The 24,976-nt window shown below is 39.5% G+C and overlaps 1 protein-coding gene across 2 annotated transcripts in view; it reads left to right on the top strand.

Moving 5' to 3' along the window:
- Positions 1-24,976, top strand: part of LOC124787703 (phospholipid-transporting ATPase ABCA1-like) — a 446,510-nt gene that overhangs the window by 76,961 nt on the left and 344,573 nt on the right. Inside the window, exons 4-5 of one of the 2 annotated variants that reach the window (XM_047254536.1) lie at positions 727-830; positions 17,794-17,952. In XM_047254536.1, coding sequence (XP_047110492.1) covers positions 727-830; positions 17,794-17,952 — 263 coding nt within the window. The remainder of the gene's footprint in view (positions 1-726; positions 831-17,793; positions 17,953-24,976) is intronic. The other variant, XM_047254537.1, reaches the window with a different exon arrangement.

Raw genomic sequence — 24,976 nt, 5'->3', positions numbered from 1 at the left:
CATACGATGCACCTTGTATACTGCAAGGAACTCCATGGGATTATGCTTCACATCACCTGTGATACTCTTTAATGTTTATTGGCATAGGCAGTGGTTCTCCAGTTACTCATGTGCTACGGCCTCAGTGGTGTTAATCGGAGTTGGTATAAACTATGTGTTACTGTTACATGTAAATGTGGGAAAGGTTTGTGTGTGTGACATACTTACTACTGTCTCGGTAACTAGGAGCAGAAGTGTGTCAGTAACAGGTAAACAGGTTTTTGTGTCCACGTTTTATCTTGATTTATTGTTTAGTATCAGCTTTTCCCATCCATGCCTCTAATCAGCATTTGTGAACTTTTTAAGTGTAATATTTCTGTTTAGAAAGAAGTATGTTAATAAGAACTCATATAATTTTTGCATAATCTCTCTTTATAATCAAAATAATGTAATTAGATGTATAGAAAATCTATTCACTAAGTGGCGGCAGGAGAACACTCATATAAAAAAAAGGGTTTTACTTGTGCATGCTTATGAGTCAGTGGCCCCTTCTTCCAGCAAAAGGGTTGAAGGAGAAGGAAGAGGGGTGAAGGTAAGTTCCTTTTTTTTATATATATACATGTGTTCTCCTGCCATCAGTTGGTGAGCAGATTTTTTATTTATCCAGTTACAGTATATTATTAAAATGATTATTTTCATTATTATATCTCTTTGTAATCAGATATTTGTTTACTTTTTTTAACACAGAACAATATATAAAGGCTGGTGTAGCAGCATTACAACTGTACATTGACAGTTTTTTCATTGATATGGCCAGAAAAGAGTCTGGAGTGCACAATAAGGACTTAAATGTAAGTGAGCTTATGTTGTTATTGCTTTATGCAGAAAAAATTTATTGTGTTTGTGTTTTTAAAAGGACTAACAGAGAGCAAATCTGAAACACAGTGGCCAAACAAATTGTGTGATGTGTTTGAATGTTGGCTTTCATAATGTTTACAGCTGAATGAAAAGCTCTAGAGTTTCTGGCTGAATGGCAGTGTTGAAACGCTGTGAAACTTCGACAGATGTTGTACTTGATAAGGGCTAGTATGGGCTAATGCAGAAAGAGCAGGTTCCCAGGCAGGTAATGAATGATAAACAGTTTACTAGCAACACAAACATTGTAAAAAAATCAGTCACAGAAAACTAAACATTACTTTTTGAGGTGATGTGAACTGGTAACTGTCTTATTGCTTGATGATCAGTGACCAGTCTTTAAATTTACGGTTTGTAATTAAGCACCCTCACTGTAAGTCTGACAGAATAAATTACTCCTCATAGAGGACTTAGAAGTTGCTTAAGTCCAGGATAAGCGCTGACAACTGGGTCCTGTTTTTGCATTAAAACTGTGGGCTATATGGACAATTCAGAAAGATGGCCCTCAGTTGGCTCAGTAAACTGAAATGCCCCGCAGCAGCTGGATGGCACCCTGAATGCCTGCCCAGCCCAAGGATATCCGCTTACCACTCAGAGGGCACATGATTCACCTAGATAAAGTAGTGCCTGCGAATGAGGCACTGTTGATGGTAATACTCATGCCGCTGAGCACAGGTTTGGCGACCCCAGGGTTCCTAGCTGGGGACTGGTAAGCGCTGCCAGCCTTCTGCCACAATAAGCTCTGGGCATGCTTCAGCGATCACCATGTACCCAAGCGGTGGAATGTTGTGTTTTTCAGAGAACAGGGGGGAAAAAAAACCTTTACCTCAAGGTGTGCTAAGTGCTGATGAGGTGAGTGGCTGTTGAGGTAAAACAGTATCTAGCAGGCAACCTCTGGGGCACCTGCTGCCCCCAGTTGTATAGGGCTTGCTCAGGCATGAAGGTTGTTTCCCTAGCATCTCTTGGAATCCTTATGGAATGCTCTCATGAAACTACTAGTTCTGGTGGGACAGATGTACCATCAGGTAGTACCTACACCCACTCCTCAAAGGGAGCTCAATTGGTCAGTCCTCCTGAAAAGAAGCCTCAGAATCGTAGTGACAGTGTGCCATAACACTTCCATTGTAATCAAATGAACAGGGGGAACCTTTGAGAAGATCTCCCCTTTCTATATTCACAAGGCATTGGAAAGTATTGCTGGGTCTCTAAAAAGTGTCAAACAACTTCATAATGGAACACTTCTAGTTGAAACTGCTGATTCAAACCAAATATCTAAGCTTCCAGGATGTGAGGTCTTAGGTGACTACCCAGTCGAGACAGAGTTGCATAACACCCTTAACTGTAGTAAGGGTGTGGTTACCCGATCCAATATAATGGAGGTGGAACCTGTGGAATTACATGAGAAATGGAAAACTAAGAGCACCATGAAAGTGCAGAACTATATGAGGAGAGTCAATGGGAGATTTGAAAAATCGGCAACATTTATTCTAACATTTAGTATTCCAGAATTAACTGAACATATCTTGCAGGCTATATCCTTTTTAAGGTTGGCCTGTTTGTTCCTAACCCAATGCGATGCTACAACTGTCAAAGATTTGGCCATACCACAGTGAGATGTAATGGGAAGGGTACATGTGGCAATTGTGGAGGCTTAGCTCATGAATCAGGCAATTCTTGTACCCTTCCTCCAAAATGAGTAAACTGTTCCGGGCATCACCCAGTGTGGAGCAGAAAGTGTGAGGTTCACAACGTGGAAAGGAAAAATTCAGGAGTTGAAAGTAACAAGATGTATACTCTGTGGTGAAGCTGAAAAAGCTCTCGGAGCTGTGCAACCATTGGTTTTTGCTACTTCTTTTGCATCAGCCCTTAAGACACCAGTCACTAAATGTGATTCCTCCACACAAACTCGGGCCACAGATTCAAGTGCAAGCACAAGCACTTGCGATGTACCTGTGGGGGAAACACTCCACTCGAAACTAAAGTTGTTTGGAAGCCATCAGCAATAGGCTTATCACCTAAGGCACATTCTACTACCCAACATCAGAAACTAGCTAAGCCATCCCCGCAACCCTGGCAACCACCTCCTCCCATCAGTAAAGACAAACATTCTTTGAAAAATAGTTCTAAGTGATAGTTAAACCTTCAGATCGGCAAGCTCTCTCCCTTTTTGATGGGGACTATGCTCTTGAGTATATGGACTTCCAATCAGAGGAACCGGAAAGCAAGTAACCAACTAACATTCCCCCTGACCTTCCCAGTAAATCACCGCATCTGAGGGAGAAAGACAAGGACAGTCATTTCAAACTAATGGCTTCCACAAGGAATTCTGTGTTGCAATGGAATTTGAATGGCTATCACTCACATTTGGAAGAATTGCAGCTATTGGTCCTAGGAGAAATGGTTCTGCATGTGCTTACAAGAAACACATCTTAATGTCACTGACACACCTGCATTATGGGACTACCATGCATACAGGAAGGATGATACTACTGGAGACAGGGCTAAACGTGGAGTGGCTGTTTTCATTGATGACAGATGCCACTCCTCTCCTGTCCCTCTTACAACAACCATGCAAGCAATTGTTGTGAAAGTTCTCACACCCTTTAATATCACAGCATGTTCTTTGTACCTTCCCCCTAATGATGCTTTGGATGCAGACACACTGACAGAACTCTTTCGGGCACCCCCACACCCATTCCTCCTTGTGGGGGACTTCAATGCACACAATGTGCTGTGGGGCTCGGCTACAATTTGTGCCAGGGGTCGGATGATTGAGCGAATCGTCCATTCTGAGAATGTCTGCCTTCTGAATGCGGCTCAGATGACACATTTTTCCAAAGATTCAGGGTTTCTTTTTCAGCCATTGACCTTTGTTTTTGTTCCCCAGCTGTTGCAGCCTAAGTTTAGTGGGAAAGTGGCTCCAGATTTACATTCTAGGGACCACTTCCAGTGTGGACCTGTCTGCCAACTAGGACGGTGGCTGACAGGAGACCACACAGGTTGATGATGCAAAGGGCAAATGGGTTGCAGTACAGTCAACAGGCTATATTTGAACCAAAGGATTGTGCACAGGAGACGACTGCCCATATCACTTGTGACATACAATGGGCTGCCACAGAGTCCATCCCCAGGTCTAGTAACCACCTTAGATGACAGCCTGTACCTTGGTGGAATGATTACTGTCAATTGGCAATCAGGGCCAGACGAACAGTTCTGTGGAACTTCAAATGGTATTCAAATACAGACAATCTTCATACCTTCAGATCTGCAAGAGCACTTGCGATGCGAATGATAAAAGAGCAGAAGAGGGTTTCCTGAAGGGAACTCACGACATCCATTAACCAATTCATTTCTACTGCGCAAGTTTGGGAATCAAGAAGACGGATTTCAGGTAAGGGTAGTACACACCCCCGTACAGCCTAGTCAAGTAATGGGGTCTTGGTGGACACAGCAGAAGACATGGCTCAGGATTTACCTGAACACTTCTTTACTGTTACTACGCCATCCAGACAAGCTCCTGCTTTTCAGGTGTTCCATAGGACTGCAGAGATGAGGAGGTTCAATTTCTTCTCGCATAATAAGGAAGTCTAAAACCTTCCATTCTCCATGTGGGAACTGGAATCAGCTTTGTCTGCAGCCACATACACTGCTCCAGGACCTGATGAGATCCATTATGCCATGCTTCATCATCTGTGCCCTGAAGTGAAAGGACAACTCCTCTCTTGTTTCAATCAGATCTGGTTTGATGGACAGTACCCCATGACTTGGAAGGAGGTAATATTATTTCATTCTGGAAACCAAGCAAGGATCATAACGCCCCAAACAGTTACCCGAGTGTCGCCCTTACCAATTGCATGGGTAAAACTCTTGAACACATGGTCAACTGCCGCCTTGTCTGGCTGCTCGAATCCCAAGGTCACCTGAGCCACTCCCAGTGCGGTTTCAGGCGGTACTGTTCCACCCATGTCCACGGCTCGTGGTCTCATGGTCGCATTCTCGCTTCCCGAGCATGGGGTCCCGGGTTCAATTCCCAGCAGAGTCAGGGATTTTCACCTGCCTCGAGATGACTGGGTGCCTATGTTGTCCTTACCATTTCATCATCGTTCATGAAAGTGGCGAGATTGGACTGAGCAAGGTTGGGAATTTGTATGGTTGCTGATAACCGCACAGTTCAGCGCCCCACGAACCAATAATAATAATAATAATAATAATAATAATAATAATAATTCCCGTGGAGGCCCGGGAAAAGAATAGGCCTCCGGTATGTTCTGCCAGTCGTAAAAGGCGACGAAAAGAACAAACCACTAATAGGGCTAACCCCCCTTTTAGTGTGATTAGTTGGTTCAGGACAGAACTAATGAAGCCTCGGACAAGCGCCGTCATGGTCGGGGACGACGCTTGAACCCTATACCCGCCCACAATGGTAACGACACTGCTAGCCAACTGGAAAATGATTTAAATCCAAATAGAGGTGTTTTGCAGGATATGCTTCCTGCAACCACCCTAGAAGGAAAACAAAGACAGAGGATGAGATGGTCAGATGAAGTTAATCGACACCTCATGTTCTGTTATTACCAAGCAACAAACCTAGGAACCAACACAACTGGATACAGGTCACAAGTATACACAACATTTATTACCAGATACCCAGAATTAAAATTTTTAACAGAACAACGACTAGCTGATCAGATCCGTGTAATAATAAAAAATAACAGGATACCCCAGTCAGAATTAGATAACATCAAACAACAAGTACAACAAATACTGGAACAAAATAATGTGCAATCAGAAGAAGAAGAAAATACAGTAATGGACTCAAACATCCCAGAGCAAACAAACAAAGAACAACACACACCAGTTAAACAATCAGAGGAAAACGAAATCTTAAGGCAGCCACCAGAACAAGCACAAATAGAACACAAAGTGGCACAGATATTAGATATAGAAGAAAAATTTCAGCTAACATATATAGAATACAAAGACACAAATACAGACATTAGACCATTCTTGCATAGACCACCAAATAACCCACAAGTCGAAACAACAATAAAAACTATCAACACAATCATACACAACAAAATAAATGAAAACACAACTATGGAAGAGTTACAACTACTGGTTTATATAGGAGCACTCACTACACTAAATATACACACTAGGCAGAGATCAGAACCCACCAACACACAGAAGAAACCCACAAAACCAGCATGGCAACACAGGCTACAGATCAGAATAGAAAAACTGAGAAAAGACATCGGACAGCTAACACAATTTATAAGAAATGAAATCTCAGAAAAAAAACAATCGAAAAAGGTTAGGTAAAATCTCACAACAAGAAGTGATAGAGCAATTAGATGAAAAGAAGCAGAAATTACAAGCATTCGCCAAACGACTCAGAAGATACAAAAAAAGTGAAAATAGAAGGAAACAAAACCAAACATTCAACACAAACCAAAAGAAATTTTACCAGACAATAGATAACACACACATTGAAACAAACAATCCACCAAACATAACAGACATGGAACACTTCTGGAGCAACATATGGTCAAACCCGGTACAACATAACAGGCATGCACGGTGGATACAAGCAGAAACAGACACATACAAGATGATACCACAAATGCCTGAAGTGACAATTTTGCAACATGAAGTCACCCAAGCAATTAATTCTACTCACAATTGGAAAGCCCCTGGAAATGATAAAATAGCAAATTTCTGGTTAAAGAAGTTCACCTCAACACATTCACATCTAACTAAATTATTTAACAGTTACATTGCAGACCCATACACATTCCCTGATACACTTACACATGGAATAACTTACCTGAAACCTAAAGATCAAGCAGACACAGCGAACCCAGCTAAATATCGCCCCATAACATGCCTACCAACATTATACAAAATATTAACTTCAGTCATTAAACAGAAACTAGTGACACATACAACACAGAACAAAATTATAAATGAAGAACAAAAAGGCTGTTGCAAAGGAGCACGAGGATGTAAAGAGCAACTGATAATAGATGCAGAGGTGACATATCAAGCTAAAACTAAACAAAGGTCGCTACACTATGCATACATTGATTACAAAAAAGCTTTTGATAGTGTACCCCACTCAAGGTTACTACAAATATTGGAAATATATAAAGTAGATCCTAAATTGATACAGTTCCTAAACATAGTAATGAAAAATTGGAAAACCACACTTAATATCCAAACAAATTCAAATAATATCACAACACAGCCAATACAGATTAAGCGTGGAATATACCAAGGAGATTCATTAAGTCCTTTCTGGTTCTGCCTTGCTCTGAACCCACTATCCAACATGCTAAATAATACAAATTATGGTTACAATATTACTGGAACATACCCACACAAAATCACACATTTGCTATACATGGATGATCTAAAACTACTGGCAGCAACAAATCAACAACTCAACCAATTACTAAAGATAACAGAAGTATTTAGCAATGATATAAATATGGCTTTTGGAACAGACAAATGTAAGAAAAATAGCATAGTCAAGGGAAAACACACTAAACAAGAAGATTACATATTGGATAACCACAGCGACTGCATAGAAGCGATGGAAAAAACAGATGCCTATAAATATCTAGGATACAGACAAAAAATAGGAATAGATGATAGAAATATTAAGGAAGAGCTAAAAGAAAAATATAGACAAAGACTAACAAAAATACTGAAAACAGAATTGACAGCAAGAAACAAGACAAAAGCTATAAATACCTATGCTATACCAATATTGACCTACTCATTTGGAGTAGTGAAATGGAGTAACACAGACCTAGAAGCACTCAATACACTTACACGATCACAATGCCACAAATACAGAATACATCACATACATTCAGCAACAGAAAGATTCACATTAAGCAGAAAGGAAGGAGGAAGGGGATTTATCGACATAAAAAACCTACATTATGGACAGGTAGACAATTTAAGAAAATTCTTTCTAGAACGAGCAGAAACTAGCAAAATACACATAGCAATCACCCACATAAATACATCGGCTACACCACTACAATTTCATAACCACCTCTACAACCCTTTAGATCACATAACATCAACAGATACAAAGAAAGTAAATTGGAAAAAGAAAACACTACATGGCAAGCACCCGTATCATCTAACACAGCCACACATCGATCAAGACGCATCCAACACATGGCTAAGAAGAGGCAATATATACAGTGAGACGGAAGGATTCATGATTGAAATACAGGATCAAACAATAAACACTAGATATTACAGCAAGCATATTATTAAAGATCCCAATACCACAACAGATAAATGCAGACTTTGCAAACAACAAATAGAAACAGTAGATCACATCACAAGCGGATGTACAATACTAGCAAATACAGAATACCCCAGAAGACATGACAACGTCGCAAAAATAATACATCAACAGCTTGCCTTACAACATAAACTTTTAAAACAACACGTTCCTACATACAAGTATACACCACAAAATGTACTGGAGAATGATGAATACAAATTATACTGGAACAGAACCATTATAACAGATAAAACAACGCCACATAACAAACCTGACATCATACTCACCAATAAAAAGAAGAAATTAACACAACTAATTGAAATATCCATACCCAATACAACAAATATACAGAAGAAAACAGGAGAAAAAATTGAAAAATACATCCAACTGGCTGAGGAAGTCAAGGACATGTGGCATCAGGATAAAGTTGACATTATACCAATTATACTTTCAACTACAGGAGTCATACCACGCAATATCCACCAGTACATCAGTGCAATACAGCTACATCCAAACTTATATATACAACTTCAGAAAGCCGTAATTATTGATACATGTTCAATTACCCGAAAGTTCCTAAACGCAATGTAACATATACCGTACAGTTAAAAGGAAGTGACGCTTGATCAACGTCCGCGTCACTTTCATTCCGAACCAGACCTAAGGTCTGAGAAAGGAAAGATAATAATAATAATAATTCCCGTGGAGGCCCGGGAAAAGAATAGGCCTCCGGTATGTTCTGCCAGTCGTAAAAGGCGACGAAAAGAACAAACCACTAATAGGGCTAACCCCCCTTTAGTGTGATTCGTTGGTTCAGGACAGAACTAAAGAAGCCTCGGACAAGCGCTGTCATGGTCGGGGACGACACTTGAACCCTATGCCCGTCCACAATGGTAACGACACTGCTAGCCAACTGGAAAATGATTCAAATCCAAATAGAGGTGTTTTACAGGATATGCTTCCTGCAACCACCCTAGAAGGAAAACAAAGACAGAGGATGAGATGGTCAGATGAAGTTAATCGACACCTCATGTTCTGTTATTACCAAGCAACAAACCTAGGAACCAACACAATTGGATACAGATCACAAATATACACAACATTTATTACCAGATACCCAGAATTAAAATTTTTAAGAGAACGACGACTAGCTGATCAGATCCGTGTAATAATCAAAAATAACAGGATACCCCAGTCAGAATTAGAAAACATCAAACAACAAGTACAACAAATACTGGAACAAAATAATGTGCAATCAGAAGATGAAGAAAATACAGTAATGGACTCAAACATCCCAGAGCAAACAAACAAAGAACAACACGCATCAATTAAACTGTCAGAGGAAAACTAAATCTTAAGACAGCTGCCAGAACAAGCACAAATAGAACACGAAGTGACACACATGTTAGATATAGAAGAAAAATTTCAGCTGGCATATATAGAATACAAAGACACAAATACAGACATTAGACCGTTCTTGCATAGACCGCCAAATAACCCACAAGTCGAAACAACAATAAAAACTATCAACACAATCATACACAACAAAATAAATGAAAACACAACTATGGAAGAGTTACAACTACTGGTTTATATAGGAGCACTCACTACACTAAATATACACACTAGGCAGAGATCAGAACCCACCAACACACAGAAGAAACCCACAAAACCAGCATGGCAACACAGGCTACAGATCAGAATAGAAAAACTGAGAAAAGACATCGGACAGCTAACACAATTTATAAGAAATGAAATCTCAGAAAAAAAAAAACGAAAAAGGTTAGGTAAAATCTCACAACAAGAAGTGATAGAGCAATTAGATGAAAAGAAGCAGAAATTACAAGCATTAGCCAAACGACTTAGAAGATACAAAAAAAGTGAAAATAGAAGGAAACAAAACCAAACATTCAACACAAACCAAAAGAAATTTTACCAGGCAATAGATAATGCACACATTAAAATAGACAATCCACCAAACATAACAGACGTGGAACACTTCTGGAGCAACATATGGTCAAACCCGGTACAACATAACAGGCATGCACGGTGGATACAAGCAGAAACAGATACATACAAGATGATACCACAAATGCCTGAAGTGATAATTTTGCAACATGAAGTCACCCAAGCAATTAATTCTACTCACAATTGGAAAGCCCCTGTAAAAGATAAAATAGCAAATTTCTGGCTAAAGAAATTCACCTCAACACATTCACATCTAACTAAGTTATTTAACAGTTACATTGCAGACCCATACACATTCCCTGATACACTTACACATGGAATAACTTATCTGAAACCTAAAGATCAAGCAGACACAGCAAACCCAGCTAAATATCACCCCATAATATGCCTACCAACAATATACAAAATATTAACTTCAGTCATTACACAGATATTAATGACACATACAACACAGAACAAAATTATAAATGAAGAACAAAAAGGCTGTTGCAAAGGAGCACGGGGATGTAAAGAGCAACTGATAATAGATGCAGAGGTGACATATCAAGCTAAAACTAAACAAAGGTCGCTACACTATGCATACATTGATTACAAAAAAGCTTTTGATAGTGTACCCCACTCATGGTTACTACAAATAATGGAAATATACAAAGTAGATCCTAAATTGATACAGTTCCTAAACATAGTAATGAAAAATTGGAAAACCACACTTAATATCCAAACAAATTCAAATAATATCACATCACAGCCAATACAGATTAAGCGTGGAATATACCAAGGAGACTTATTAAGTCCTTTCTGGTTCTGCCTTGCTCTGAACCCACTATCCAACATGCTGAATAATACAAATTATGGATACAATATTACTTGAACATACCCACACAAAATCACACATCTGCTATACATGGATGATCTAAAACTACTGGCAGCAACAAATCAACAACTCAACCAATTACTAAAGATAATAGAAGTATTCAGCAATGATATAAATATGGCTTTTGGAACAGACAAAGGTAAGAAAAATAGCATAGTCAAGGGAAAACACACTAAACAAGAAGATTACATATTGGATAACCACAGCGACTGCATAGAAGCGATGGAAAAAATGGAAAAAACAGATGCCTATAAATATCTCAAAAAATAGGAATAGATAATACAAATATTAAAGAAGAACTAAAAGAAAAATATAGACAAAGACTAACAAAAATACTGAAATCAGAATTGACAGCAAGAAACAAGACAAAAGCTATAAATACTTATGCTATACCAATATTGACCTACTCATTTGGAGTAGTGAAATGGAGTAACACAGACCTAGAAGCACTCAATACACTTACACGATCACAATGCCACAAATATAGAATACATCACATACATTCAGCAACAGAAAGATTCACATTAAACAGAAAGGAAGGAGGAAGGGGATTTATTGACATAAAAAACCTACATTATGGACAGGTAGACAATTTAAGAAAATTCTTTCTAGAACGAGCAGAAACTAGCAAAATACAGAAAGCAATCACTCATATAAATACATCGGCTACACCACTGCAATTTCATAACCACGTCTACAACCCTTTAGATCACATAACATCAACAGACACGAAGAAAGTAAATTGGAAAAAGAAAACACTACATGGCAAGCACCCGTATCATCTAACACAGCCACACATCTATGAAGACGCATCCAACACGTGGCTAAGAAAAGGCAATATATACAGTGAGACGGAAGGATTCATGATTGCAATACAGGATCAAACAATAAACAGCAGATATTACAGCAAGCATATTATTAAAGATCCCAATACCACAACAGATAAATGCAGACTTTGCAAACAACAAATAGAAACAGTAGATCACATCACAAGCGGATGTACAATACTAGCAAATACAGAATACCCCAGAAGAGATGACAATGTAGCAAAAATAATACATCAACAGCTTGCCTTACAACATAAACTTATAAAACAACACATTCCCACATACAAGTATGCACCACAAAGTGTACTGGAGAATGATGAATTCAAATTATACTGGAACAGAACCATTATAACAGATAAAACACCACCACATAACAAACCTGACATCATACTCACCAATAAAAAGAAGAAATTAACACAACTAATCGAAATATCCATACCCAATACAACAAATATACAAAAGAAAACAGGAGAAAAAATTGAAAAATACATCCAACTGGCTGAGGAAGTCAAGGACATGTGGCATCAGGATAAAGTTGACATTATACCAATTATACTATCAACTACAGGAGTCATACCACACAATATCCACCAGTACATCAATGCAATACAGCTACATCCAAACTTATATATACAACTACAGAAATCTGTAATTATTGATACATGTTCAATTACCCGAAAGTTCCTAAATGCAATATAACACATACCACACAGTTAAAAGGAAGTGACGCTTGATCAAGGTTCGCGCCACTTTCCATTTTTAACCGGACTTAACGTCTGAGAAAGTAAAGAAATAATAATAATAATAATTTTTAACCAGACATAACGTCTGAGACAAGAAAGAAATAATAATAATAATAATAATCATCATCATCATTATAATCATAATCATGTTCAACCCTTGACAACTTAATTCTACTGGAAACAGCAATACAGGAGTCCTCCTTACGCCGAAACCATTTGGTTTGTGTGTTTTTTGACCTCGAAAAAGCATATGACACTACTTGGAGGTACAACATCCTTCGCCAACTTCATGAAAGGGGACTAAGTGGATGCTTGCTGCTTCTGATCCAATCCTTCCTCGAGGACCGGTGTTTCCTTTATCGCATTGGTGATGCCATGTCTGACTGCTATGTTCAAGAGAATTGGGTGCCCCAGGGCAGTGTTTCAGTGTCACATTGTTTGCAATCACTATCAATGACACTTCCTCCCCAGTCAGGAGACCTGTCAATGCTCTTTGTTTGTGGATGACTTTGCAATCTACTACTTTTCCTCTGATCTTAAGATGACAACAAGGTAACTACAGCTGACCATTAGGAGGCTGGAAACCTGGGCCCAGACAACTGGTTTTCAGTTCTCACCTGGGAAGACTACATGTGTCAGTTTTAACCATGCTTGTCGGAGTTTTAACCAACCAGTGCTCACAGTGAGGGATTGTATTTTACGTTTTTGAGACATTGTGCACTTTTTGGGTATATTATTTGACTCGAAATTAACTTGGCTCCCACACCTGAAAGACCTACAAACAAAGGGCTTCCAGTCATTGACTATTTTGAAATGTCTTACTGGCAAAACATGGGAGCTGACAGGTCCCGCCTCCTGCAGTTTTATAAGACATTTGTTTGATCATTCTTAGATTATGGCAGTGTGGTCTACGGATCGACCTGTCCTTCCTATCTCAGGATGTTAGATCCAGTCCATCATGAATGAGGGCAATCGGATATTGACTGGAGCCTTTTGGACCAGCCCGTTTTCAAGCCTATGTGCAGAGGCTGGTGAACCGCCGCTCTGGATTCGGTGACGTATCCTTTTGGCTCATCAGGTTCTGAAAATCTCTGCATCTCCTCAGTTGTTGGCATTTAGGTCTGTGGTCCAATCCACTGTTCAGGAAATGGCTCCATGCGACCAAGCCATTTGGTATATGTGCTACAGACTGACGCAAGGATCTGGATCTCTCAGGTATGAAAATTCACAGCCAGGGATGGAATGCTTTGCCACTTTGGCATCTTCAGAGGCCCGAAGTGGTTTTAAGCTTGACACAGTACAAGAAAACTTGTACTCCAGATTTTATTTTCATCTATTTTAAGTATGTACCACAGTTTTATCATTGTTTATACAGATGGATCCCAGCAAGAAAATGCTCTTGGTTGTTCTGCTGTTTTCCCTGGTAGTGTTTTTAAGGTGCATCTTCCAGAACAATTTACAAATTATGATGCTGAATTGTATGGCATTCTGATGGCACTGAAGAGGATTCACAGACATCACCGTACAAGGTTTCTTGTCTGTTGTGACTTGCTTGGTTCACTACAAGCACTTCACCAAATGTATTCAGTAGAACAGCTGATTCAGCTCATCCATGACTCCTTACAGCGACTCCAACATCGTGGCATGGAGGTGATCTTTTGCTGTGTACCTGGTCACATCGGGATACAAGGAAACAAATTGACCAACAAAGCCTCCAAGAAAGCATGTTGGGACAGTGCTGTCCATCGATGTTCCATGCTGTTGCATGCCATCATCTCATTTTCTGACAGATGTATCATGCGTCAGTGGGAGATTGTTTGGCTGCAGGTGACAGATAAAAACTGCGGTCACTCAAATCAACCACAAAGGCATGGCAAACTTCGCATCAGCCTTGCTGCTGGAAGGAAGATCTGCTTAACAGATTGTGCATCAGGCGTAGCCCTTTAACACGAGACTTCCTCTTCTGGCTGGCAGCCCTCAGTCTCGTTGGAGATCTGCCCAACATCCTGGTAGATACTGGTTCCAGTGTTACAAGGGTGATGAAATTTTGTGAACTCTCAGGCCTCATCCCTAAATTGGTGGGAAAGGGCAGCAGTCTGTAATATACTATAAACTGTTCTGCATGTGGTGACAGCCTTCGTCCCCACCCATGGGATTTGCATGCTGAGTTTTCATTAGGGCACTGATGACTATGACATCGAGCACCCCATCAACCGAAATCATCGTCGTCTTCTCTCTATTGAGGTTGAATTGCAGTGTGACAGTGAAGTTATCTGGTTGTGTATAACAGGTCTAGCTGAAATCCAGTTAATTGTTGGTTGTTTTTACTGGCCACCACCGATTCCGCTGTGACAGGCTTAGTGATTCGAAGAAAATCTACGGTCAGTAGCGCATAAATACTGTGAGACACTAGTTAGAAGTGACTTTAACCTACTGATTATGGACTGGGACATCAGTGGATTCATTGCAGGGGATACAGACAGACAGTCTTACAGAATACTTTTGAACATGTTTTCTAAGAGCTATCTCGATCAGTTAGCTCGTCAGCCTACACATTGTGGAAATATTTTAGATCTTGTAGTTATAAAGAGGTCTGAACTTATCAATGGCATCAGTATATAGACAGGGATTAGTGCTCATGTTGTCATCATAGTGACTATGGTTACTTAAGTAGTAGTTAGCATCTCACTTAGACAATGAATTGTCATCGTTTTGTTCTAGTATGATGGACATAGAGGAATTAAGGGCAAATTTTAAACGGATTGTAAATCTTGATTTGGATATGTATGTGTCTAGTAAGTGGATTCAGGATGAAAGGACCCACCATGATTTAACAACAAAATTCGGAAAAAGCTGACGAAACAAAAGCTGTTGCTCTCTCATTTCAAAAGAGAACACGCAAATGATGACAGGCAAAGATTTGTGTGTCTGTAAAAAGATGTATGTGTGAAGCATACAACTACTACCAACATCATACCTTAGCAAAAACTCTGCCTGATGACCTGAGAAAATTCTGGTCCTATGTAAAATCACTTAGCTGGTCTAAAGATTCTGTCAAGCCACTTATTGACCAGTCTGGTGTGATGGTTGAAGATAGCTTAAAAAAACCCAAAGTTTTAAATTCTGCATTTAAGAAAGAGTCCTGTATGGATGATATAGTAATAGGCATCCGTGGCATAAAGAAACACATGAAAGAGCTGAAAACAGATTAGTCATCAGGTCCGGATGGAATCCTGATTTGGTTTTTCAGTTTTACAAACGGTTCTCTACAGCATTGACCCCTTACTAAGCTTGCATTTATCGCAAATCTCTCACTCAGCACAAAGCCCCAAGTGACTGGAAAAAAGTGGAGGTGACTCCTGTATATAAGAAGGGAAAGAGAGTGGACCCACAAAATAACAGACCAATATTGTTAACATCAGTTTGCTATACAATTCTTGAACATATTATCAGTTCAAATACAATAAATTTCCTTCAGAGGGAAAAGCTTGTGTACATGAATCAGGAAGGTGTATCCTGTGAAATGTGGATGAAGGGCAACAGTCAGATTCCATATTTCTAGATTTGTGAAAAGTGTTTGACATGGTGCTCCAGTTCAGACTGGTAAAGAAAGTACAAGCATACGGAATAGGTTCCCAGGCACGTGTTATGAAATCGAATGACCATGTAAGAATTGTAGTAGGGAAGGCAATGATCGACTTTGATTATTGGCATAATTTTAGGGAAGTGTGGTCCATCTGTAAAGGGGACTGCATATAATACACTAGGGAGACCTATTCTTGGGTTCTGCTTGGGTGTTTGGAATCTGTACCATGTTGGATTAAAGGAAGATGTCAAAGTAATTCAGAGTCAGTCTGTTAGATCTGTTACCAGTAAATTCAGATGACACTGAACTGTTAAGGAGATCCTTCGGGAGCTCAAATGGAAATCTTTGGAGGAAAGATGATGTTCTCTTTGGGGAACACTATTGAGAAAATTTAGAGAACTGACATTTGAAGCTGACTTCAGAACAATTTACTGCCACCATTGTCCATTTTGTGTAACAATCACGAAGATAATATAAGAGAAATTAGGGCTCATATGGAGGCATATAGACAATTGAGTGGGACAGGAAAGGAAATGACTAGAAGTACTACAGGACCTTCTACCACGCACTGTACACTGGCTTGCAGAGTATACGTGTAGCTGGGTTGCATAACACTGGCTACTCAGCAGTCATGATATCAGTAGAGCTCAACTGAAAAATACATTCTTATTTAGTAAGGTGCCTGTTCAGTAGCTGAAGATGGCGACTGGCAGCAGAAGCTGCCTCAGCATGCAGCATGTGGTCACCAGGCAGGAGCATTGGCTTAGTGATTTGCCAGTGTCAGATTTTGCTCTTCTGGCATTGGCAGGGAGCAGGTTTGTTTGTGTATGGATAGTAGGCTGTTCCGGCAATTAGTCAAGCATGTGGTGCAAGGCGTGCAGGCTCCGAAACCAACTCCTCTTGGGGATGTCCAGAGACTGCTTGAAGTTACCGTTGAGGTGGGTCTCCTATTGGTGGCTCTGCCTCGAGCCCCGGTATCATCATATTTAGCCATAGCTTGTAGGCAAGCAGCTAGCAGATACAGTGACTAGATGCAGATGAAGCTGGTTAGCCCACGTTGGATTGTTGGCTCCGGTGGAGTATGCCTTGGTATTGATAGTCAGAGACAAGATAAGATACTGCTGGGTCTGAGTGTCATGTATTTATAGTGGCCCTGCCCATCTTTATGACCGATCCCCGTCTTAGGTCACATTGGGGACCAAGGCAGTATAGTGTCAGGCCTTGGCAAGAGGTAATGCATTCCATGACTGGGGTGGACTGGAGTCTTCAGTCATTCTGCCACAATATCCTGGTCCCAGCAGCAGGATTTCACAGGCAACAGGCAGCTAGCTAGCCTGCCACACTATAGGTTCTAAAGTCTGCATGGAGGGGTATTGCCACAATTCACATATTAAAATACTGTGTACTACAGAAGCCAACATTGTATTCAGAAAAGCTTGCTGTGTAGAGGAAGCTATTCTCACAGCTTTGATAATAAAACTTAAAAAACCTTTTAAAAGCAGCTGTATTTTAAATGCATTTAGCTGTACCTCATAGTAGCAATTATCTTAGTATTTTAATTGGGCTAATATGTTTTTCCTAATTCTCCACAGATTACGCGGCTTGTTCAGAAATTCCCTTATCCACCTTCCACACATGTTTCACCTACTGTGTTGGGTCAACTTTTCGCAGTACTAATTGTGTTGGGATTTTCATTTCTGTGTTCAACAATACTCAAGCGTATTGTTAGTGAGAAAGAAACAGGTGTAAAGGTAAGTGGTAGGAGAAGGGAATTTCACTCAATTTACATAATTAAATTGGAAGCACAATTTTAAACATGGTTGACAGCGGCAACCATAAATTCATTTTCGGTATATAAAGTATACAGCCAACTTGTTGCATAAGTTTAATGTAAAACCTTCTTGAGAAGGAAAGTAACAGATGTTTTAAACAAATTGTAAAATGAATGTCTATAGTAATTAATACTTCACAACTCTGAAAAGGAGAACATGGAATAAAACTGGTACTTACATAAATTACATGACGTTAAAACAGTAAACATACATAATGAGCTAAGGAGCAGTAGTCAAACAGTAGATGATATGGAACACAATAATCTGGAAACAGTAAAAATTGTTACATAAGTGCAGCATGTTAAAAGAGTAGACATTGGTCCGAATGATACCAGGTAAACATCGCGTACAGCACACCACTCATTGGGTGTTAGTAGCATGATAAGGGCTGAAATGTATCAAATACACAACTCTTACATCAGTATGATACATATTTAGATGTTTTAAACAAGGTAAATTGTATGTAGTACTCGTTTTGTATCATTTATACATCCTTTCTTAAATCTATAAATGATTAACAACCTGGTCAAGGTTATTACATAAAACTTATGTAACTGATGGGCTGTATATATATTGTAAATTATAAGGAATAATTAAGATCTCTTATGTCACTCATCTTCACAAAAATTCTGTGCATCTACATCGATGAATACTGTGGACCATTTTCCTGGAGTTCACATATGTTCTGGTTCCCCACACAAGCAAAAAAAAAAAAAAAAAAAAAATAAAAAAAATAAAAAATAAATAAAATCTTACTGACTGAAAACTGGGAAGAAAATGCCGGTAAAGGCTGAAAGTTTTCAGTGGTCAACTAAATTGCGGTTTTGTGTAGGTATAAAGTGTCTACTGACAGAGGTCATATGTTGACATATGGACAAATTCTAAGAATACATTCTACGTCTACATGTACATCTGCATATACATTCAAACATACATGTGAGTAAAGAACAGTGTGTCCTTATTATGAAGAGCATATGTTGTTGCTGCTTGTAATGAAGTTTGCTGTGATTGTGTAGAAAATGAGTGCCTGTCCCATCCTGCTATCTGGGCATATGTATATTGTTTTTGACATGTATATAATCCAAATGAAACTATTACTCAATAAAAATACATCTGTAAATCGTATGGGGACTCGCAAGCTATTTAAGCACAACATTTGTTATATAGGATTAGTGCCATACAGCAGTTCTGCATGTATGGTTTTCGTACTGGCAGATGTAGTTCAGAGAGTGGCAGAACATTTTCACAAGATTATGAGCTCTGACGAGCAGGGCATGACATTCTTTTTGGGTCATAAAATTGCAAGGAGAAAATGGTTGACTTCTGTCTGAAGTGCTAGAGACTTGCATAATAGGCTAATCACAAAAGGCTACTGTAATTACTGTGTATTATGTGTACTACTTTCTTCAGAATTGGCTATTATGGACTCTAAATTGAGTTGTGACCTTTTCCATGCTTGGATAATGCCTTCACCTAGTTTGTGCCAGTTCCTGCACTATATCATTTGCTACTGCTGTTCTGTGAACTCAAGAGAATTTTTATCAAACTAAGTATGTTGGCAAAGGTGATGGTGCAGCAACAACACTGTTTTATTGTCAAGTAAACTGATAATGACTGTTTTTAAACTCATTGAGTATCATTATAACTGACTATTTGGAAATGGTAAAATAGAGGCTCACTCTTACTCTACAGTGTTACTGGACTGCATACATAGTGTTTAGAAGCAGTAGTGAGTAGAAGCAGTAGAAGTAGTGACCAAGATGAGCTTGCGTAAAAGTGCATTTGCACTAAGGCACTGTGCTTGTTCAAGCATTGGATTTTGCAAAGACAAAAATGTGAAACCTGATTTTTGTAATAATTCCCCATGCAGTACAGTATCCAGATTGGTCTTTGTGGCTATTTTTATTTATTTATTTTTTTCACTAGGAAATTCAGACCGTAACTTTGAAGGAAAGGACAGATTTAATTGACAGTGAACTAGCTATAAACAAGGACTAAGATTTGGAACATTAAATATACAAACATCGACTGGAAAGGTGGACGAGATGGTAGACATGATGGAAAGAAGGAAGTTAGACCTATTGGGGTTAGCTGAAATGAGATGGAAGGGAGAAGGAAGGAGACAACTGAGGAAAGGCTACTGACTGTAGTGGAGTGGAAATGAGGAGGGAAGGAGAAATGGAGTTGGAATAGTAGTAAGAGATGGATTAAAAGAAGTAGTGAAGAGAATAAGTGATAGGATGAAGAAGACCAAAATATCACTCAAGGGGATGACCATAGAGGTAATACAAGTGTATGCACTGCAGGTGGGTTGCACCTCTGAGGAGAAGCAAGAGTTTGAAGAGGGAATGCAGAAGCAGATGGGAAGGAAGAATATGATAGTAATGGGAGATTTAAAAGCACATGTTGGGAGAGAAAGACAAGGCTGCAAAAGTGTGCTTGGACCGGAGGGCTGGGGCTGCCGAAATGAGGAAAGTGGAAGATTACTGGAGTTCTGTCAAAGGAATGGCTTGCTGGTTGGGAACTCATGGTTCAGGAAAAGAGAGAGCGACAAAATTACCTGGTGCAGTCAAGACTTAAAGAGAAAGTCGATAGTTGACTACTTCCTATATGATAGTGAGATGAATAGGAACATCATTGACATTAAGGTAATACCATCAGAGGCTTTGGATAGCGACCACTGTTTGCTGGTAATGAACCTGAGAGGGACTAAGGATAATAAAGGGACAGAAAACCAGGAAAGATGTATAAGGGTATGGAAGTTGAAGGAGGAAGAAAGCAGGCTACAGTACCTACAAGTAGTAAAGGAAAGCATCCAAAAGGATGAACCAAAAATGGCAGAAGAGGAATGGGGTGGATTCAAGAGAACATTAGTAAGAGCGGCAGAAGCAATATGTGGGAGGACAAGCAACAAAAAGAGATGGAAAGAAACACCCTGGTGGAATACTAAGAAAAAAGGATATGATCCATAAGAAGTATAGAGCCTTTAGGGTATGGTTCCATAAGAGAACAGCAGAGACAATAGAAGAGTATCAGGCAAGCAAGGAAGAAACGAAAAGAGTGGTGGTGGAGGAAAGAACAAAGTCGATGGAACAGCGGACTAGAATGGTGGAGGAGGATAGTGAAGGTTCAAAAAAGGTGTTATATGGGATGATTAAAAGTAAGAGGAAGAACGGTAGGAGAGATTATGCTCTAACGGTGAACAAAAGTTGACAAGATGTAGAGAATAAGGAGCAGCTCAAGAATATGTGGAAGGAGTATTTTGAAGAACTCCTGAACCCGAATGGAGACCTGGATGAAGAGGAACAAGCCAGGGAGAGAAAAAAAGAGGAGGAGCAGCAAATAGAAGAAGACCTTACATGGAAGAAGTGGAAGAGGCATTGGACAAGATGAAGGGAATGAAGTCACCTGGTCTGCATGAGCCAAGTGTAGAGATGGTGCGAGCAACAGGAGAGGTGGGGATACAATGTCTATAACGAGTAATGAAAATTGTTTGGAGACTGATGATCCCAGAAGACTGGAAGAAGGGAATAATTGTCCTGATCTTTAAGAAGGGAAATAGAAAAGAGTGCAAGAGCTATCGGGGGATAACATTAATGAGTTATTGTGCAACGATTTTTGAGGAAATTTTGGAAGCACGAATTCGGGCAAAATTATAAGGAAAAATGAGAGAAGAGCAACATGGCTCCAGAACAGGGGGGTCCACGATATATCTAATTTTTGCTGTAAGACAATTGCAAGAACAGCACCATGAATATGAAGTAGATCTACTAATGACCTTCTTGGACATTGAAAAAGTATATGGTAGTGTACGTAGAAGCGAAGCGTGGAAAGCCCTGGAGAACAGAAGAATAGCAAAACAGACTATTTTGAGGATGAGGGAAATGTGCTATGGAAGTGTGAGCTGCGTGAAAGTGGGAGGAGAGAGATCAGCTTGGATTGAACAGAGGAATGACTTGTGGTAGGGAAGTGCACTTTCACCATTACTATTCATTGTAGTGATGGATGATATAATGAGTACAGTAGCACAAATAATCGATGAAAGGAAGATGAAAGCTATGGTGTTTCCAGATGATCTGATGATTAGGGGGGAATAAGGAGGAGGAAGTATAAGAGCAGTTGGATGTATGGGAACGAACAATACAAGAATACGGGATGAAATTTAGTATAAGTAAGAGTGAGATGATTATCACAACAAGAAAGATGGAGAGAGTAACAATGGGAGTAACAATTGGTGGCAAATGATTGAGGAGAGTGGAGAGTTTAAAGTACCTAGGAAGCCTGATACAGGAAGATGGAAAAAACGACGGAGAAGTGAATGAGCGGGGGAGAAAAGCAGCAGCATTTCGGAAGAATTTCAGAAGCCTGATATTGAGCAAGGATGTACCCCAAATCAGTAAAAAGGTTATATATCAGTCATACTATGCCCCGATCCTGACATACGAATCAGAAACCTGAGTCATGAAAGGAAGAGACAAAAGCAAAGTACAAGCTAGTGAGATGAAATTCTTGAGAAACAGTATTGGAGTGACAGAGATAGACAGGTTACGAAATGAGAGGAAGGTGGAACCATTACAGGAGGAGATAGAGAAATCAAGGCTGAGATGGTATGGACACGTTAAAAGAATGGAGGAGAAGAGGATACCCAGGAGGATACACGAGATGAAGCTGGAAGAAAAGAGACCAAGAGGAAGACGGAGAGACAGATGGGTGAAAGGAGTAGAGGAATATGTCCAGAAGAAGGGAGAAGACCAGCCCAAGGTGAAGACGGTGAGATGGTGGCAAGACAGAAGATGATGGAGAGGCCTGTGTTCCATACAGACCTGGCCAGAGGCTGGAAACTGTCCAAGATGATGACGATGAACTTTGAGGAAATAGATTTTAATTAAACAAGAGTGTATCAGTGCTGTAAATGATTATTATGGAAAATTGGAAAATTATTTTTATGAGGAAGGAAAAAATTAGAATATTGCTGTGCCAAATGCATTGATTTTAGGTGAGATGTAGAATAGTTTTCATTTTTTTTTTAAAAACCTAAAAAACATTTTTTCAGACTAGAGTTCACTCCTGTATACCAGAAATTTGATGTCTGTTCGATATTAATGGTTTATAGCATTCTGTGAAAAAAGACTAAAAATAATCAAATTGTTTATAACATTTAAAATAGTAAATAAAAATTTAAAAGTGCTGAGAGCATGTGTGTAAAATTCTGTGTTCAACTTAAAACACAAGGCTCACTTGACACACAAACTGATGTGAATTCTGCCTCATTCATGTTCCCAAACTGAAGCTCTCTCTCAAGAATCTAACTGGCTTTATGTAACAGTGAGGTGGATTTTCCATAATGACTGCTCACTAGGCTCACAGCTATACACCAGTATAGTTTTCCAAATTGTATATGATTATAGTTAGGAATAAAATACTCATTCAGGTGAATGGTTGAAAGATGAAAACAAGCTGTTACAGGAGGTCTTATGTCATATAGTTCACTCACAATTAACAAAAACCGTATCACTTTCATTGCATGCTTTCATTGTATAACAGTGTTTAAAATTCATAATTTACAATGTTAATCCTGTTGTAAAAATTAACTGCCCTTTCAATTGGCACAATAAGTTTTATAATAGGATTACTACACTATAAGTTGTGGTCGATATTGGTAGCGAATGTATTAATTGGCTGGAATTAAAATAATAAATGACAAAAATATGCATTGTAAATAGTGCGATTGGTGTTACTGAAAGTCTGCTTGCACATACCACATTGCGGTCATGTAGTTGTCTTAGAATTTGAAAAACAGTGGTTTTATACTACACTAGTATATAACTGCAGTTTCGTAATGAATGATGTAATTACTGACAAAGGTGTGGGTGTCCCCCTCCCCAAGCTCTTTAAGCTGACACATTTATCACTGATGTAAAACTTTTATTTAATTATTATTAATTTATAACATTATGTACTTTAAGTCTTCCTTCAACTTAATGCATATTTAGTAATTTGTATGTGACCCATATAAACATAGTACTGCGCATAGTAGTGCGCTGTGGCACACCCTTTAGTGTGGGATGTCGTGCATCTTTGTAACTTGGTTGGATGTCACCCCCCCCCCCCCCCCCCCACCACACACACACACACACACACACACACTCGCATGTGTGCGAGCTCCCTAAGGTGTGATACCCAGCATCCAGCATTTGACATATTTGACAGACCCACACTGACACTGGCAGCCTAACACTAACAGCCTGATTGCAAACTGATTTCGCCTATCTCAGGTATGATACAAGCTCCCTCTCACCCCCCCCCCCCCTCTCCCCCCAATTTTATTACTTTGGCTACCAGTTTGGCTGCAAAGTCTGAATATGAATCGAGCCACAACAGGTGTGTTCAAAAGGACTGTACCAGAATTTAGCTTAGGCTGCGATTTTCTCGATGCATGATTCACCTGTCACTCTAAAACTTTACTCATTTCATATGAGAACATTGTATGGATATTCTCTCTCTCTCTCTCTCTCTCTCTCTCTCTCTCTCTCTCTCTCTACCTTGAAAGGTACTGCCTTCTGCAGTCAGTTTGTAGGACGACTATGAAAGAAACAGCAACGAATGTAAGAGCTGTTGTTGCAACTAATCAAGCCACTACGTGCTCACATTGTCGTGAGATTTGTGCATGTATTAGTTAGGTTTCACAGACTGCTGTAATTGTGCTGCAGATGTCACATTTGTTGAGTGAGCAAAAAATCTTGAAGTTAAGGAAGTATAATTCAATGATTCTGGATAGGCGGGAGAAATGTCTCAGTGGGAACAAGCTGAAGATGATTTATTGCACAGCTGCTATATGTCATGGCTGCTTTTACAGGTGGTGCAACCCCTGATGGGATAGGATTAACCTGTTATAGGACTGGAATAGGAAGTGCTGGGATGGATTGGACAGGTCTTGGACCTG

The sequence above is a fragment of the Schistocerca piceifrons genome, chromosome 3 (assembly GCF_021461385.2).
Source record: "Schistocerca piceifrons isolate TAMUIC-IGC-003096 chromosome 3, iqSchPice1.1, whole genome shotgun sequence".
Classification (NCBI taxonomy): Eukaryota; Metazoa; Arthropoda; class Insecta; order Orthoptera; family Acrididae; genus Schistocerca; species Schistocerca piceifrons.
Note: the sequence above shows the minus strand (reverse complement) of the source record. Positions and strands in the feature narration are given on the sequence as shown.